This window comes from Protomyctophum bolini (genome assembly GCF_963924005.1).
Source record: "Protomyctophum bolini genome assembly, chromosome: 20".
NCBI lineage: Eukaryota > Metazoa > Chordata > Actinopteri > Myctophiformes > Myctophidae > Protomyctophum > Protomyctophum bolini.
Window position 1 is genome coordinate 8705240 of NC_137881.1, and position 16028 is coordinate 8721267.

A 16028-nucleotide genomic window follows, 5' to 3' on the forward strand; every position below is an offset into this window, starting at 1 on the left:
AATGACTGTACTGCTGCCAACTACTGATTGAACAAACAATCTGATTATTTTCGTTTGGGTTTTCTAGGCGTGTATGTACGGATTTCTTTTTTTTTGAAGCAATAAATTAACATGTTGCTGTACGTCCTAAACTGAAGAGACAAGCATCAAATGTTGGTCCTTACCGTGGTCAAATGCATATCAAACTGTAGGAACGTGAAATTATAAAGTTTGATAATCACTACTGTAAATTTACCGCAATGCTGTCCTACCTAGGCACTTGGGCAGGTCCTTATATTGCCTTTTGCTGCTGCAAAGTAGAGGAACCAAAAAACAATTAATTTTACTTTCATGTAAAATCTTGAACCTTGAATATATAGAAACATGCATAAGTCACTATCATCAGATATTGCATTCTTTATTAATATCCTTTTGTTTTAAAATGAGTATTTCTTATTCTATTCTGATAGTGTGAAAATATCGAGAAACCAACCAGACAAATGACTTGTATGTGTGAAGTTCTGTGAACGTACGCAAGAACGTACCCTAGGAAACCATTCTGATTTAGAAAATACTGTAGCAATGAGAAAGCACTTCAACATGCCTAGTTTTAGACAAGATTAGAACAGTAGAGGACAGTCATAAATAAGATTTAAAATCGACAATTACGAAGCATCTTCGTAGGCGTAGTTTCATCTTTGCAACAAAATGTATTGAAATATGAATTGTTATCTTGTTTAAAGCACAATGCCAATAGATTGTTGAACAAAATTATGTGGGAAAAATCTACTATACTGTATGTATTGTATAGGAATCAAAAGTTATTGACTTTCCAGGAGGACTGTACGGCATAATGGTTAATTAATCACCAGCTGTTTACACCCATATTTTGGGTGTAAAGGAATTCCCACAAAGCTTCCCACATTAGTAGTCTGATTCAGTAATCTTTTTTTGTCTGTGAATTCTGCGGAGGGATGCTCTTTCTGCTCGGCTGCAGACTTACATGGACCAAAGCTTGTTGTATGTCATTAGAATTTCTTATTCTAGACTACTAACATGGGGGGAAAGAAATCCTTTACAACCAAAATGGGTGTAAACAGCTTAGTGAATCGGGCCCCATAACTCTAAACGTCATAAGCGGTCACCCTTGGACTATTTGGACAACGTACTGAACCAAAAACACTTGGTTCCTCCATCATCTCCATCCATGACAACATAAGTTTTGCCTAACTGGGTAAAACATTAGCTTCATTGTGCGTCTCACAAACTCCCCCTCAGAGCCTAAATGCATCTTCAGCTGGATGATTCGCAAAGAGATTTAGGGCACGGCAACAAGAGCAAACATAAAATAGCTTTGTGAACATTGTCTTTCAAGTATCTCTTATAGGGATGAGTGAGTGTTACATCTTTTAGCCTCTCTTTGGACACAAATACTGCCACACGCAGAATTATCACAATTCCGACAGTGGAATTGCATTTCAATTGTAAGTCAAACAAATGCAATTAGAACTTAGTAGCACTCCATTTCTCTGACATTACTTCCCAGTGTTTTGCGCATTTTGTTGGGAATGTGCATAAACCTTGTATCTGCGTATTTAATCTTTTAAGGTTTTTCTTTTCAATAATTAATGCCCTAAATGTTGTACTTTTGTTGTATGATAATGTAGCGCAAAAGTAGTTAACAGCCAATCTACAAGCTCACAACAAGTATTCACAAGAACTTGAGACAAACGACATTGAATCCATTGGAACACAGATTCTTTTCACCATTTCCTGAAAAGTTAACTGGATTCTGGATATAGCACCTACAAGGTTTTTGCCTGATAGTGGCCATTTGTGTTTTAGTTGCAATATTGCACAAGCTTTTGAAGTCCACTTCCTGTTGCTGTTTGGAACCGCCGTTGTAAGCTATCCCAACTGCATTATGGGTAAAGGGAGACAACAGTAAATACGCAATAGAGGCTAAATAGCGCGTGTGCATCCACAAGTTAGAAACTCACAAGTAAAGCATGTTGAGAAGTCTCTTCAAAAGAACAACAATGACAAACATTACTCGTCCATCCAGAAACACTGCAGCTTCATTCCACACAAGTGTGTTGTTGACGGTGTGTGTTGAACTGGACCCCGTTGCCTTTCGCCATACACCCAGTGGTTCTCAAAAGTGGGGTCCAGGGACCCTCAGGGTTCTGTGAGGGGGTTCCAAATGGACCCTTAAAACGGTCTGTAACTCTGAGAGTGTACAAACGGAAGCGGTTCCATTTGTACACACTCTCACAGTTATGGGGGTCCTTGAAATTAAAAGGTTTGAGAACCAATACCGTTCATTCGAGTGTCGGTCCAGCCCACACACAACCTTCACGTGAGAGCGAGGGCTCACTTTGGCCCTTCTGAATCCATTCTGCATTGGGTAACATCTGCGTTCCGCTCCGACCGGTCTTTTTTTTTTTTTTTAGCGTGGCCAGCCAGCGTCTTTTGGCTCCTTCCCTTTTCCGTCTCTTCTCGTCTCGTCTCTCAGTAGCTGCTCTCGTGTCCAGTCAGGATGTAGAGGTTGCTCAAAGCCGAGGGGTCCTCTGTGGGCGTGCTCTGGAGGACAATGTCCCTGTTGCGAGGTCAAAAAGACAATGTTTTGACTTTTAAAGACAAATCAATAAATTCTTAAAAAGTTGAAGCTCTATATTCCGATACGAATCATTGCCATATAGAGGTGGTTCAGTAACAGGGGTCTCCACATCTCTTTAAAAATTGCCAATTTTAGGCAATCAGGGAGTACCCATTTATCATCACTTCCTAGCAAGTAAGTATTTTATGGCCAGTGGGGATGCGTTTTGTGAGCTTTTGTAGATCAGCTATGTTCAGTGAGGGGCAGTCTTATCGTCATACATCAGCCAATCAAATCATCACATTCCGTGCTACAAACACATTAATTACACCGGAATGTCATACAGGTGTATCATTGCGATTATAAAGTTGGTATAACTCATCCAGGATGGTTGCCAATGTCCAATGTCTCTAGATAACATAATTTCCGCACTACTTGATATTGGGCCACATCCAAAGATTATTGTACCTGTTGGTTCCAAGAACTCTGAATAGTCGAGTCTCGTCCGTGATTTCTTGCGTAATCTGCAAATAATGTGCATATATTTATATGACTGAATGTCTCCATAACACATGCTCATACACCCTGGAGTAATGACTGGATGTCTCCATAACACATGCTCATACACCCTGGAGTAAAAGGACTGAATGTCTCCATAACACATGCTCATACACCCTGGAGTAAAAGGACTGAATGTCTCCATAACACATGCTCTTACACCCTGGAGTAAAAGGACTGAATGTCTCCATAACACATGCTCTTACACCCTGGAGTAATGACTGGATGTCTCCGTAACACATGCTCATACACCCTGGAGTAAAAGGACTGAATGTCTCCATAACACATGCTCCTACACCCTGGAGTAAAAGGACTGAATGTCTCCATAACACATGCTCATACACCCTGGAGTAAAAGGACTGGATGTCTCCATAACACATGCTCATACACCCTGGAGTAAAAGGACTGAATGTCTCCATAACACATGCTCATACACCCTGGAGTAAAAGGACTGAATGTCTCCATAACACATGCTCATACACCCTGGAGTAAAAGGACTGAATGTCTCCATAACACATGCTCATAATACACCCTGGAGTAAAATGACTGAATGTCTCCATAACACATGCTCATACACCCTGGAGTAAAAGGACTGAATGTCTCCATAACACATGCTCTTACACCCTGGAGTAAAAGGACTGAATGTCTCCATAACACATGCTCATACACCCTGGAGTAAAATGTATGCTCATCACCTCATTCGAGTGTAGACTCCTCCCTTTGAGTCCGTGTTTCCAGAAAGCCAGTATGCTGTCCTGTAAACAAACTGCCAAATACAAGCCAGTGTAAAAGAACTGCCATTAAAACAGTTAACCCATTCTGACCGGGCACCCATTTTGGTGTTAGCATCATGTTATGCTTTAGCTATTGAAAAATAGCAGATCTACAAGCTCAAAGTGGCGCGCTATGAGCTTGTAGGTCTGCTATTTTTGAAAAATCGAAGAACGACTGACATTTTTTAGAATCTGATCTCAGGTCAGAATGGGTTCATCAGACCAGTGTGTGTCCAGTGGAAACCTCGTATGAATCTGATCTCAGGTCAGAATGGGTTAAATGAACAGACAGCTATAGTGACATCATGCCCGAGTGCAATACGTACTTAACTCCTTGTGTGGATGATTTGGCTCTTTTTTGAGGCCCAGGAAATTGAAAAATGAATATTGGGACAGCCCGTCTTTAATTTGTATGTTGCAGGTCCCTGCATTACGATAACCGAGCGTAATTCTGTGCTAGAGCTGAGAAATCGATCACTGTGTATGATCTGTTTCACAAACTCAATGCCTCAATGTTGTCCATGTGATTATTATCATAATATCATGTCATAAGAGTATTATGTGCACACATAATACCCTTATGTGTACCTGTTCCAATATCACAGACAGTTTGGTGTGCTCTTGTTTATGCACAGCGAGATATGTACCTAGCGTTTCAATGGGGAAGTCAAAGGGCATCTCAGAAGCCAGGTCTTTGCTCGGAACTCCTTGTAGGTTCACAATCTTAACTGTTTCTGTGAAATAAAGACATATGGGACATATTATTAATACATTTAAATTCCGGCAGGCCTGCCCAAAAGGACCAATGGGCTATATGCACACAGAATAACTCTTCCTACTTCCGGCCAAGGAAACTTTCAGAAGGAAAGGAAATGGTCACGTGACTGGGCTGCGCCATGACACTTTCATGGACACTTTGATGGGAGTCAAAACTCACACCGGAAAATCAATGAATACATGGCAGTGAATGGAGCCAGCTGGACCAGCTCATAACAAACATTATTTATGAACAATTGAGACCTTTGTCATAATAATCGGTTCAGGAATATAAAAGAAGACATATCACAGGTTGTTTTCTAATCACTTGCTTTTCGATGTGCACAGAGTGCACAGTACATCATTTTATTTGAGGATCTAAACAGCAGCCGGTATCGCTTCTGGCTGAGAGGTATTGCGAGATTTGACTGACAGAAATCAGTCTCGCGATACTTGTGTGTCTGTGTTGTTGAACACACACACACACACACAACTTAACGTCGGGAAAGTTATATGACTGACCCACTCAGGTGATAATACTAATCACCATAGTCTTACTGTGCATTACATGAAAACTCCTAATCGGACAATCGTTAAAGGTGCTTGAGTTGGATACTGTTTCTCCCTCATCTCCTCGTATTTCTAGTTCATTGAAGTAATGTCATGCACATTTTCCCAGTGCATAGCCTACTGCAGGCCCGGTTGACTAGATGTAGAATACATTAGAAGCTCTTGCAGCTGAAATGATCGATTATTTATATGGAGAAATCCCCGTCATTTAAGGCTCTGTTCCATTTTGTGTGCAGGGGTTCTCAAACGTTTTAATTTCAAGTAAGTAGTAAGTAAGTAAGCCTTGCCAAGCCATGAGGCCCCCCATTAGGGCAGGAGCCTATCTCCTGTTTCTGTAGCGTGAGGCAGCTTGATGTAGTACACCCCCCTGGACATAGCGCTATAGTATGTCGCAGGGACTTGGACCCCAATCCAAACCTTGATGCCGAGTGTCAAGCATGGAGGCACTGGGTCCTTGGCATGAAGTCTTTGGTACGAACCCCGACCTCCCAGGGCGGACACTAACCAAAAGGCCACTGAGCTGGTCAATTTAATTTCAAGGACACACATAACTCTAGGAGTTACCCGTAAGGGTCCATTTGGTTCCATTTGTACACTCTCAGAGTTACACACCCATACGGGGCCATTTGGAAACCTCTCAGGGACACCGAGGGACCCACTGGTGTAGCAGAGTGTTTCCAATGAGCCAACACGCACAAGCAGCACTCTGACTCTGTTTGGACCAGAATGGTTCTTTCAAAATGCAGATGTGTGCATTAGAGCCCATTAGGGTTTTGTGACTCACGTTGTAGTGCAATGAGGACAGTGTCTCTGTCCAGCTGGGTCACCTGCACCGCACCTACTGGTCCACTGTCTGGGAGAGAGAGAGACACAGAGAGAGAGAGAGAGAGAGAGAGAGAGCATCATGAGATAAGTGGCAAACGTGACTAGGGGTGCAAAAGTTAAAAAATTCAAGGGATAAGGGATAAAAATGATGAAAGAAAAAATAAAGACAAAGGCTGCAGCCCACCCCTTGATGACCCCTACCTGGAGTAGAATTGGGCGTGCCGTTCAGTTCTACGATGTCAAACTTGAGCTGCTGGCTGCTGGGGGTCTTCCCGTTGGCACTGTCTCTCACCCCCACGCACAGCTGTGGAAACTCATCCGTTACGAGCACCAGCAGTTCAAAGATAGGGAGCTGCTCCGGGAGACTCAGCGATATGTTCTGAACGTCGAAACAGAAGGAGGCTCAGTCGAGGTAAACAGCACACAAGGCAAAACAATAATAATAATGAAAATACAAGTATTTACTGGTGGTGAGTGGGAAGTGAAACGGCTCGGTGCTGACCTTAAGCTGCATGAACTTTTGGAGAGGCTCATACCACAGGAGAAGAACCAGGCCAGAGGGAACAGCGCCACACAGGAATGTACTGTCCGTGTACGGGTTTCTTGCTGTGAGAGACACACACAAACACTGATGGTTTCCGCTATTCTCATAATAATGTGTTTTGCTGGACCATATCCCCACAGCTTGTTAGGCTTTAACATTTAACCATTAAAGCGGATAATCTTGTCCAAGCTCACAACGTGTCACAATTTGACACGGTGCGAGCTCAGGCACTGCTAAAATGGGCAATGTTATTGAGTTTTTGACATGTACATTTTAAATACAGTACATTCAACCCCAGTGGCTCCCAAACTGTGGTGCGTGCACCACTTGTGGTGCGCAAACGCCCTCTAGGGTGTGCGTGACATGAAAAGGGTAATGGCGGTTTAATGGTGTTATTTCACACAAACGGCAAAATCCGGTAAACACCGTTGTAAGGAGATGTATAGAGCAGCTGCTGGGAGTATACAGCAGCTGTGTTTGTCTCTCCGTGCAGTGACATTACGTGATTATTTGCCATAATCATATATATTTTTTAATACATTTTCGGCCAAAAAGGTTTGGGGACCGCTGCGCTTACAGTAACATAACGCTCATGTACAATTCACCAGTGAACTATAGACAAGATAACTGAAGTCCATTGACTTTGCTTCATGTATAGTATGAATAACGATTCATTCAACATGACCAGCTCTCCTGTACTTTATGAATAACGATTCATTCAACTTGATCAGCTCTCCTGTACTTACCTAAACTGCATCTTCTACAGCCTTTAGTGTCGGGTATCTTCACCGATATGGCAAACTTCCTGCTGATGGAGCCAACAGAAAGAAACACCTGGACGTTAGCTTTTATCACCATCCTCCTGTTAGCGTCTCAATATAGAATCTCATTTTTCTAAATGATCATACTTAACATTATTGGTTTGAGATACAGTGAAGTATCTCAAACCAACCAACTCACACAGACATTTGTGGCAGATATTAAGTGTTTCACATTTTAAGTAAATTACTTACTTTTAAAAGTCTGTGGTTTCCAGGCTTTGTGAGACAATGCCACAGCATCATGTTCTGTCATTTATCTAAGCTTTTAAATCACACTACGCGATGCGGGCCCTTTGTCTAAGACAAAGTTGACTAAAAATCATATACATAATGTGAACTGTACTATTAGAGCAGCATAAGTAATGTTTTGGTGAGCAGGCATACATAATATAATAATAATAATACATAATAGGAACATACAGTAGGAACATCTGTAATTGCTGACAGAGCCCAATCTGTATGCAGTGCACTGCTGCGTTCACCCGTCTCAGGCATCACTCTCAGCAAACCAGATGCTGCCACATGGCCAGATGCTGCCACATAGCCACAAGGCCACTGGCCTAAAAAAACACAAACCAGGACAAAACGTAACAAAACAGCATGGCCGGCGCCCGCTGGCCTAGTGGTCCAGGCGCATGCGACATATGTCTGGCCTGACAGCGTCTTGCGTGTTCGAGCCCCGTTCATGACGACCTTTGCTGCATGTCTCTCTCCCCTTCTCTCTCTACCTCTTTCCTATCCGTCTTCAATTAAACTATCAATAAAAGGCACAAAAGCCAAAAACAAATCTTATTGTCATCATTGTCCACCACCGATAACATTGGTGGGGGACAACAATGGTTTGCTGTGGGGGTGAGTTTATATAAATTGCATAATAAGATGTGGGTTTTTAGTGCTGCCCTGTTTTGTACAGAGGTGTCTCTGACACGTACAAACCAAGGGAGCTGCTTTGACCCGTCTCTAGCCATCATCCGTCTCTCAATCAGCTAAAGGATCAAATATATAACCTCAGCGAGGCCTCTCCTCCAGGGTTCTACGGTTCTACCTACCTTGGGCTGATCCTCTCCGTGAGGCGGTTGGTGCCGAGAGACAGGCTGCTGTGTTTCTTCTGGACGTGACCTCTCTGCTCAAACAGCCCTAACAGACTGTGGGAATACAGTTGTGACGACTTCCCTGGTCGGTGGAAAGGAAAGGGGGGGAAATACAGCATTAAGAACAATTTGTTTTTGAGTGGTACAACCACTCCTACAACCAGCAATGTCCGTTCGTCCGTCCGTCCGTCCGTCTGTCTGTCTAGGGTATGTTTAGGGTACCAACAGGGGGCGTTGTTTTTGTCATCATAATGAGATCACGTGAATGGTCATGTACCTGATACGGACATCAGAACGTTGTTCATAACATAGAGCCATGTACACCTCTGGGGCAGCAACTGTGGGAAGGAAGAGGTTGACTTAAAACAATGTTCGGAGGTTAACTAGAACCCTGGATTGTAAAGAACTTGGACACGATGTCAATTGTCTTAATCTGTTGCTTATGTTGTTGCTTTTGTGATTGAATTCTGGGAGTAAAGAAAGTGGAAGCCATATGATATCCTTCACTCTCATTGCCTGCATGGCAAAATAAGTCTCATAAATTAATAATAGAATAAGACTCAAAATCACACTTTTAACACAAACGAACACAAACAAAGCAGATGCTACGAATAATAGTATATGGTACTCGATTTGGGGGAAGTGAAATGGCTGCAATTATGGAAGCGAAAACACCCAAAGTTCTGCTTGTGGCGATGCAGACTGTATCTGGTTGTAATATAAATACTGAAGCACAATCTCTTCTGCAATCTAATAAGAAGCCTTATAGCAATGGCTCCTTCTATCTTTTCTAAACACATTGCAGAGAATAATCACAAGAGAATATAATAGGCCTTTTTTCCTGATGTTCTGAGAACGAAAAGGCTGTAGGCATGTTTCTCTAATAAATATGTATAGACAGTGTCTTATTCTGAAGGCCGTTCTTCCACCGGTTTTCAAAAAAAACGCGTCCAGTCTGCAAGGACCTTCCCCGTCACTTATTTGTTATTTCTAACACAAATACTGTACCTCACACTGTATAAATGTGCAAACAATAACATACAATCAAAATAATTCTGGTTCCGACACCGGGTCGGTGAATGTCATTAACTTCAGGGTAGAAAACTGCGAGCAGCACCACTGCCATCAAGAAGCATCTAAAGTAGACACAAATATATGATTTGGTATTTTTTACCTTCTCTAGTGTGTCTTCGTGCAGCTCATTGAGGTTGAGTATATAGACACCCTCCTCTGCTCCCAGAATGAGGTACTGATCTATAGGGCAGAAAAGACAACGTTTGAGCATTGCTCGGTCGTCAGGATAATCCCCCTTGGCGGTAATGATGGCATTAGCCTTACCTTTCGTCTTCGGTAGAATCCAAGTCACTGCGCAGTGGATCTTCAGGGGGCAACCGTTGAAGACCTTAGAAAAGCATGCTCCCATCTGCAAAAAAGCAGTATATCAACATTGTCACTCAAAGCTATTCAAATTTCGACCCGAGATCAGATTCTAAAAATGTCTTCTACATCCTGACAGTTTTCTGAAAAAGCTATGTTTCTATGACAGTCGTTCTTCGATTTTTCAAAAATAGCAGACCTACAAGCTCGTAGAGCGGCACTCGGTGGCGCGCTATGAGCTTGTAGATCTGCTATTTCTCAATAGCTAAAGTATAACATAATGCTAACACCAAAAGGGATTCCCGCCCCAAAATGGGTTAAGGTAGGGCAACAGATAAAGGACAACTTACTTCAGATAGTTAAATAAATACTAACCCATATCTAGACAACCACATCAGTTGCTTCAAAAATAATAATAATTACAAAGTTTATAATAACTATAATAACTTTAATAATAATAATTATTATTATTAATGAAAATGATACAAGTTCTGCTGAGAAAACAGCTGTGTGGGTATGAAGAATCATGACACCACGAGAGGAGGAAGTTGCTATACAGTCAGTATAGCATACTATACTGACTGTAGTACTTTAGTAATACAATTGGCCTATAATTACATTGTTAAATAGCAGGTTATATATTATATATACAGTATATGAGCATAAGCTGTTGTTCACACTGGCAGTGGAAGCAAAATCCAAACGTTAAGCTTCACTCGTTCCAATGTCGTTACGTAGTTACTAGTTATCAAAGCAGCCCAATGTCGTTACATAGTTACTAGTTATCAAAGCAGCCCATGCGGATAGGTTTATCGGTGACGGAATACACAAAGCTGATCTTATCGCCAAATCACAATGCTGTCCGTCTTTGTTTGTGTGCTTTGGTCTGTTCTTACAGTTTTGACATGCATGGTGGGAATGATAATTAGAGTCTGCAGTGCCCGGGAGCACGAGAGTGTGGTTATGGTGCCGTTTAGCTGCCCTATAGCCTTGCAGCAGGTCAGTTTGGTGTTGTTTAGCTGCCCTATAGCCTTGCAGCAGGTCAGTTTGGTGTTGTTTAGCTGCCCTATAGCCTTGCAGCAGGTCAGTTTGGTGTTGTTTAGCTGCCCTATAGCCTTGCAGAAGGTCAGTTTGGTGTTGTTTAGCTGCCCTATAGCCTTGCAGCAGGTCAGTTTGGTGTTGTTTAGCTGCCCTATAGCCTTGCAGCAGGTCAGTTTGGTGTTGTTTAGCTGCCCTATAGCCTTGCAGCAGGTCAGTATGGTGTTGTTTAACTGCCCTATAGCCTTGCAGCAGGTCAGTTTGGTGTTGTTTAGCTGCCCTATAGCCTTGCAGCAGGTCAGTATGGTGTTGTTTAGCTGCCCTATAGCCTTGCAGCAGGTCAGTATGGTGTTGTTTAACTGCCCTATAGCCTTGCAGCAGGTCAGTTTGGTGTCATTTAGCTGCCCTATAGCCTTGCAGCAGGTCAGTATGGTGTCATTTAGCTGCCCTATAGCCTTGCAGCAGGTCAGTATGGTGTTGTTTAACTGCCCTATAGCCTTGCAGCAGGTCAGTTTGGTGTCATTTAGCTGCCCTATAGCCTTGCAGCAGGTCAGTATGGTGTTGTTTAACTGCCCTATAGCCTTGCAGCAGGTCAGTATGGTGTCATTTAGCTGCCCTATAGCCTTGCAGCAGGTCAGTTTGGTGTTGTTTAGCTGCCCTATAGCCTTGCAGCAGGTCAGTTTGGTGTTGTTTAGCTGCCCTATAGCCTTGCAGCAGGTCAGTTTGGTGTCGTTTAGCTGCCCTATAGCCTTGCAGCAGGTCAGTTTGGTGTTGTTTAGCTGCCCTATAGCCTTGCAGCAGGTCAGTATGGTGTCATTTAGCTGCCCTATAGCCTTGCAGCAGGTCAGTTTGGTGTTGTTTAGCTGCCCTATAGCCTTGCAGAAGGTCAGTTTGGTGTTGTTTAGCTGCCCTATAGCCTTGCAGAAGGTCAGTTTGGTGTTGTTTAGCTGCCCTATAGCCTTGCAGCAGGTCAGTTTGGTGTTGTTTAGCTGCCCTATAGCCTTGCAGCAGGTCAGTTTGGTGTTGTTTAGCTGCCCTATAGCCTTGCAGCAGGTCAGTTTGGTGTTGTTTAGCTGCCCTATAGCCTTGCAGAAGGTCAGTTTGGTGTTGTTTAGCTGCCCTATAGCCTTGCAGCAGGTCAGTTTGGTGTTGTTTAGCTGCCCTATAGCCTTGCAGCAGGTCAGTTTGGTGTTGTTTAGCTGCCCTATAGCCTTGCAGCAGGTCAGTATGGTGTTGTTTAACTGCCCTATAGCCTTGCAGCAGGTCAGTTTGGTGTTGTTTAGCTGCCCTATAGCCTTGCAGCAGGTCAGTATGGTGTTGTTTAGCTGCCCTATAGCCTTGCAGCAGGTCAGTATGGTGTTGTTTAACTGCCCTATAGCCTTGCAGCAGGTCAGTTTGGTGTCATTTAGCTGCCCTATAGCCTTGCAGCAGGTCAGTATGGTGTCATTTAGCTGCCCTATAGCCTTGCAGCAGGTCAGTATGGTGTTGTTTAACTGCCCTATAGCCTTGCAGCAGGTCAGTTTGGTGTCATTTAGCTGCCCTATAGCCTTGCAGCAGGTCAGTATGGTGTTGTTTAACTGCCCTATAGCCTTGCAGCAGGTCAGTATGGTGTCATTTAGCTGCCCTATAGCCTTGCAGCAGGTCAGTTTGGTGTTGTTTAGCTGCCCTATAGCCTTGCAGCAGGTCAGTTTGGTGTTGTTTAGCTGCCCTATAGCCTTGCAGCAGGTCAGTTTGGTGTCGTTTAGCTGCCCTATAGCCTTGCAGCAGGTCAGTTTGGTGTTGTTTAGCTGCCCTATAGCCTTGCAGCAGGTCAGTATGGTGTCATTTAGCTGCCCTATAGCCTTGCAGCAGGTCAGTTTGGTGTTGTTTAGCTGCCCTATAGCCTTGCAGAAGGTCAGTTTGGTGTTGTTTAGCTGCCCTATAGCCTTGCAGAAGGTCAGTTTGGTGTCATTTAGCTGCCCTATAGCCTAGCAGCAGGTCAGTTTGGTGTTGTTTAGCTGCCCTATAGCCTTGCAGAAGGTCAGTTTGGTGTTGTTTAGCTGCCCTATAGCCTTGCAGAAGGTCAGTTTGGTGTTGTTTAGCTGCCCTATAGCCTTGCAGAAGGTCAGTTTGCCGTGCGTTACACCTCCACACTTACATGGACTTGAGGGGTGGGAGGGAGTCCATGACAGTCGGCTCTCTGGAGATTAAAACAAGGTTACACACAAGAAAAGAAAGGGAGCGAGATTAGTGGTGTCACTTCAACGCTAGATCTCACACAGTTTTAAAGGGTAAAAAAAGAAAACACACTCAGTAAATCAGGTTATTAGGTTAACAAATCACACAGGTTTATTGATGTTTTTACGGTTGCGTAACATCCGCGTTTCTCAACCACTGGGAACCAAAAGGGGGTTGTGAGATGTACAGTAATTAACGATTCAAAATCAGTAGGTGTGTTTTGTTGTAAAATGTGTTAAATTGCTCTACAGTATATTCTGATCGAAATCATTGCAATAGTGTTTGTTCAGTAATAGAGGTATCCCGGTCTCTCCAGCTCTTTAGTAAACTAAAACAATCATCCATACATGATAAACAAACAAAATTGGAAGAGATGACAAAGAAATGAGCAGTACAAGTTTTGAACTTGATACCATAAAATGGAAGCTGATAAATGGGTACTCTCTGCATATTGGCTGAAATTGTCAACCAGTTATTCAAGTGCTGGAGACAGAGACAGGGAGAACTCTGTAACTGAACAAACTCCATCTATAGCAATGATTACTATCATAATTGTGAGCTTTGAACCTTTTAACAAAAACTTCACCTACACCTTCAACATCTTACGATAGCCTACTAGTTGAGATTTGGGAACCACTGTTCTGTCAGAATACGCTCATCGCTCTGGAACTCACAGAGTCCTCAGTCTTTTTCCTCAGCGTGCTCCACTCCGGTGACAGGGGAGTAGTGTCCCTTTTTGGAGAGGTAACCGGCCCAGCCGTCTTGCCCGTGACGGCGCCCCCTCCTGACAGGCAGGGGTCACTGCATCGCTGCACGATGTCCTGTGTGGCTGAACACCTGGCCAGGCCTGGAGGGCAACATGGGAACATACAATGAGACAAATACTTGAGGGGTGGGAAAACCCCGTAGACACAAGCAATGTGCATCTACTGTATGTTGCAACACCCTCCATTGACAGCCCTTCCATGAAACAGATCTGATTGTATTCAGCGACGATAAACTCCAATATTGCACCTGTACAGAGAGTTTGGGATATCCTACTTGTTTGAAAACTAAATCCACCGTCCAACTTTCTGTCAATAAATTCTGTGCATAGATAATTTTTGCATAGGCTCAATTTATGTACACTTTGTGTAGACATAACACTGTAGTGTATACACTTATAGTTTCATTAGATAGATATGGAACTGTTAGGTTCTTAAGCTTACGTATGATTCACAATGACTATTTTTTATGTATTTGATGCATTACAATGTTTTCTGTTCTTGCTTACTGTAAATCGCTCTGGATTAAGAGCGTCTGCTAAATGCCTAAATTGTAAATTGTTTGAGTTTGGAAGCACTAATTTTTTCCGATAGCTCAACGTCCTACTGCCTGTCTGCCTCCTGCATATGTGCAATTTTAAAACAGGTGGTATATGCAGGACATGGAGTGATCTGCAGCTTGCGGCTGGGCAACCCCCATTCTGACAGGGAGGGAGCAAAATGGCTGCCGTGTGGATGTGGCCAATTCCTTAATGACTAAGACTAAATATACTGACAATTTTGTCAAAAAATAATGACTAGACTAAAGTCTTAGGGAGAGACTAGTGGAGAAGAGATCCAGTAGGACTGAAAGAAAAGTGATTTCATGCATGGTTGCATGCTGAAAATAGCATCTACAAGCTCACGCGTCGCACTGCGACGCGTCGTGAGATCGGCTGTTTTCAGCATGCAACAAAGTTGTAAAATCTGCCATTATGACGGCATCAAGGCCCGCCCCAAAATACATTTTAGTCAACAAAATCAACTGTAGATTTTAGTGGACTAAAATCTTATATTTTGGGTGACTAAAACTAGACTAGTAGACAATGGCGTCAAAATCACTACTGCTGCGGAGGATATGGGGAGGTAGGCCGAATGTGTTGTACAGAATCAGCTTTATTGTCACATCACAGTTTTACAAGTAAAAAAAGTGGGTGAAACTCGTTTGTGCATAGTTCCCATCGTGTCATTTTTTCCAAGAAAAACAAGAAAGGGAAGAAGAGAGAGAGAGAGAGAGAGAGAGAGAGAGAGACCTCCCATACACCTGCGTTAGGGTTACCTGAGGGGGAGGTGTATGGGAGGTAGGCTGAGGTTGAGGTTACCTGAGGGGGAGGTGTATGGGAGGTAGGCTGAGGTTGAGGTTACCTGAGGGGGAGGTGTATGGGAGGTAGGCTGAGGTTGAGGTTACCTGAGGGGGAGGTGTATGGGAGGTAGGCTGAGGTTGAGATTACCTGAGGGGGAGGTGTATGGGAGGTAGGCTGAGGTTGAGGTTACCTGAGAGGGAGGTGTATGGGAGGTAGGCTGAGGTTGAGGTTACCTGAGAGGGAGGTGTATGGGAGGTAGGCTGAGGTTGAGGTTACCTGAGAGGGAGGTGTATGGGAGGTAGGCTGAGGTTGAGGTTACCTGAGGGGGAGGTGTATGGGAGGTAGGCTGAGGTTGAGGTTACCTGAGGGGGAGGTAGAGTTGGTCACGAGGGCGGCGTTGGGGGCCAGCGTGCTGCTGCTCAGCGCCAGGTCCTCGTCCTCCGTGCTGCACGTCAGCGAGCTGAAGGCGGGCAGGCTGAACAGACCACTCTTCCTGCCCCCTTTAAGCCCCTGGAGGAGGACAGCATTATGGCTCATTATTGTTCAATTTAGGCATTTAGCAGACGCTCTTAATCCAGAGCGACGTACAAGAAGTCAAGAACAACACAAGGTAATACATCAAATACATAGAAATAGTCATCACAAAGTGAATGGTATTGTCCAAATCATCAAAAATATATACAAGGGGAAAAATATTCGAATTATATCAGCAATATATACAACTCTGATGAGTGGCAGTCATTCAACGGAATACATAAAAAATAAATGGGAAG

The 16028-nt window shown here is 43.5% G+C and overlaps 1 protein-coding gene across 7 annotated transcripts in view; it reads right to left on the bottom strand.

Annotated features, from left to right (window-relative positions):
* Positions 1-293: 293 nt before the first annotated feature.
* The window catches only part of map4k2 (mitogen-activated protein kinase kinase kinase kinase 2), a 39169-nt gene continuing 23434 nt past the window's right edge, over positions 294-16028 (bottom strand). For 2 of the 7 annotated variants that reach the window (XM_080792963.1, XM_080792960.1), the window contains 15 exons: positions 15618-15765; positions 13823-13995; positions 13069-13110; positions 9855-9939; positions 9691-9770; positions 8794-8854; positions 8475-8598; positions 7351-7412; positions 6563-6666; positions 6262-6439; positions 6020-6088; positions 4557-4643; positions 3832-3902; positions 3047-3102; positions 295-2578 (listed from right to left, as the gene is read on the bottom strand). In XM_080792963.1, coding sequence (XP_080649089.1) covers positions 2491-2578; positions 3047-3102; positions 3832-3902; positions 4557-4643; positions 6020-6088; positions 6262-6439; positions 6563-6666; positions 7351-7412; positions 8475-8598; positions 8794-8854; positions 9691-9770; positions 9855-9939; positions 13069-13110; positions 13823-13995; positions 15618-15765 — 1428 coding nt within the window. In that variant the 3' untranslated portion in view covers positions 295-2490. Of the gene's footprint in view, positions 2579-3046; positions 3103-3831; positions 3903-4556; positions 4644-6019; positions 6089-6261; positions 6440-6562; positions 6667-7350; positions 7413-8474; positions 8599-8793; positions 8855-9690; positions 9771-9854; positions 9940-13068; positions 13111-13822; positions 13996-15617; positions 15766-16028 lie in introns of all 7 variants that reach the window. The other 5 variants (XM_080792964.1, XM_080792961.1, XM_080792962.1 and 2 more) reach the window with 4 other exon arrangements.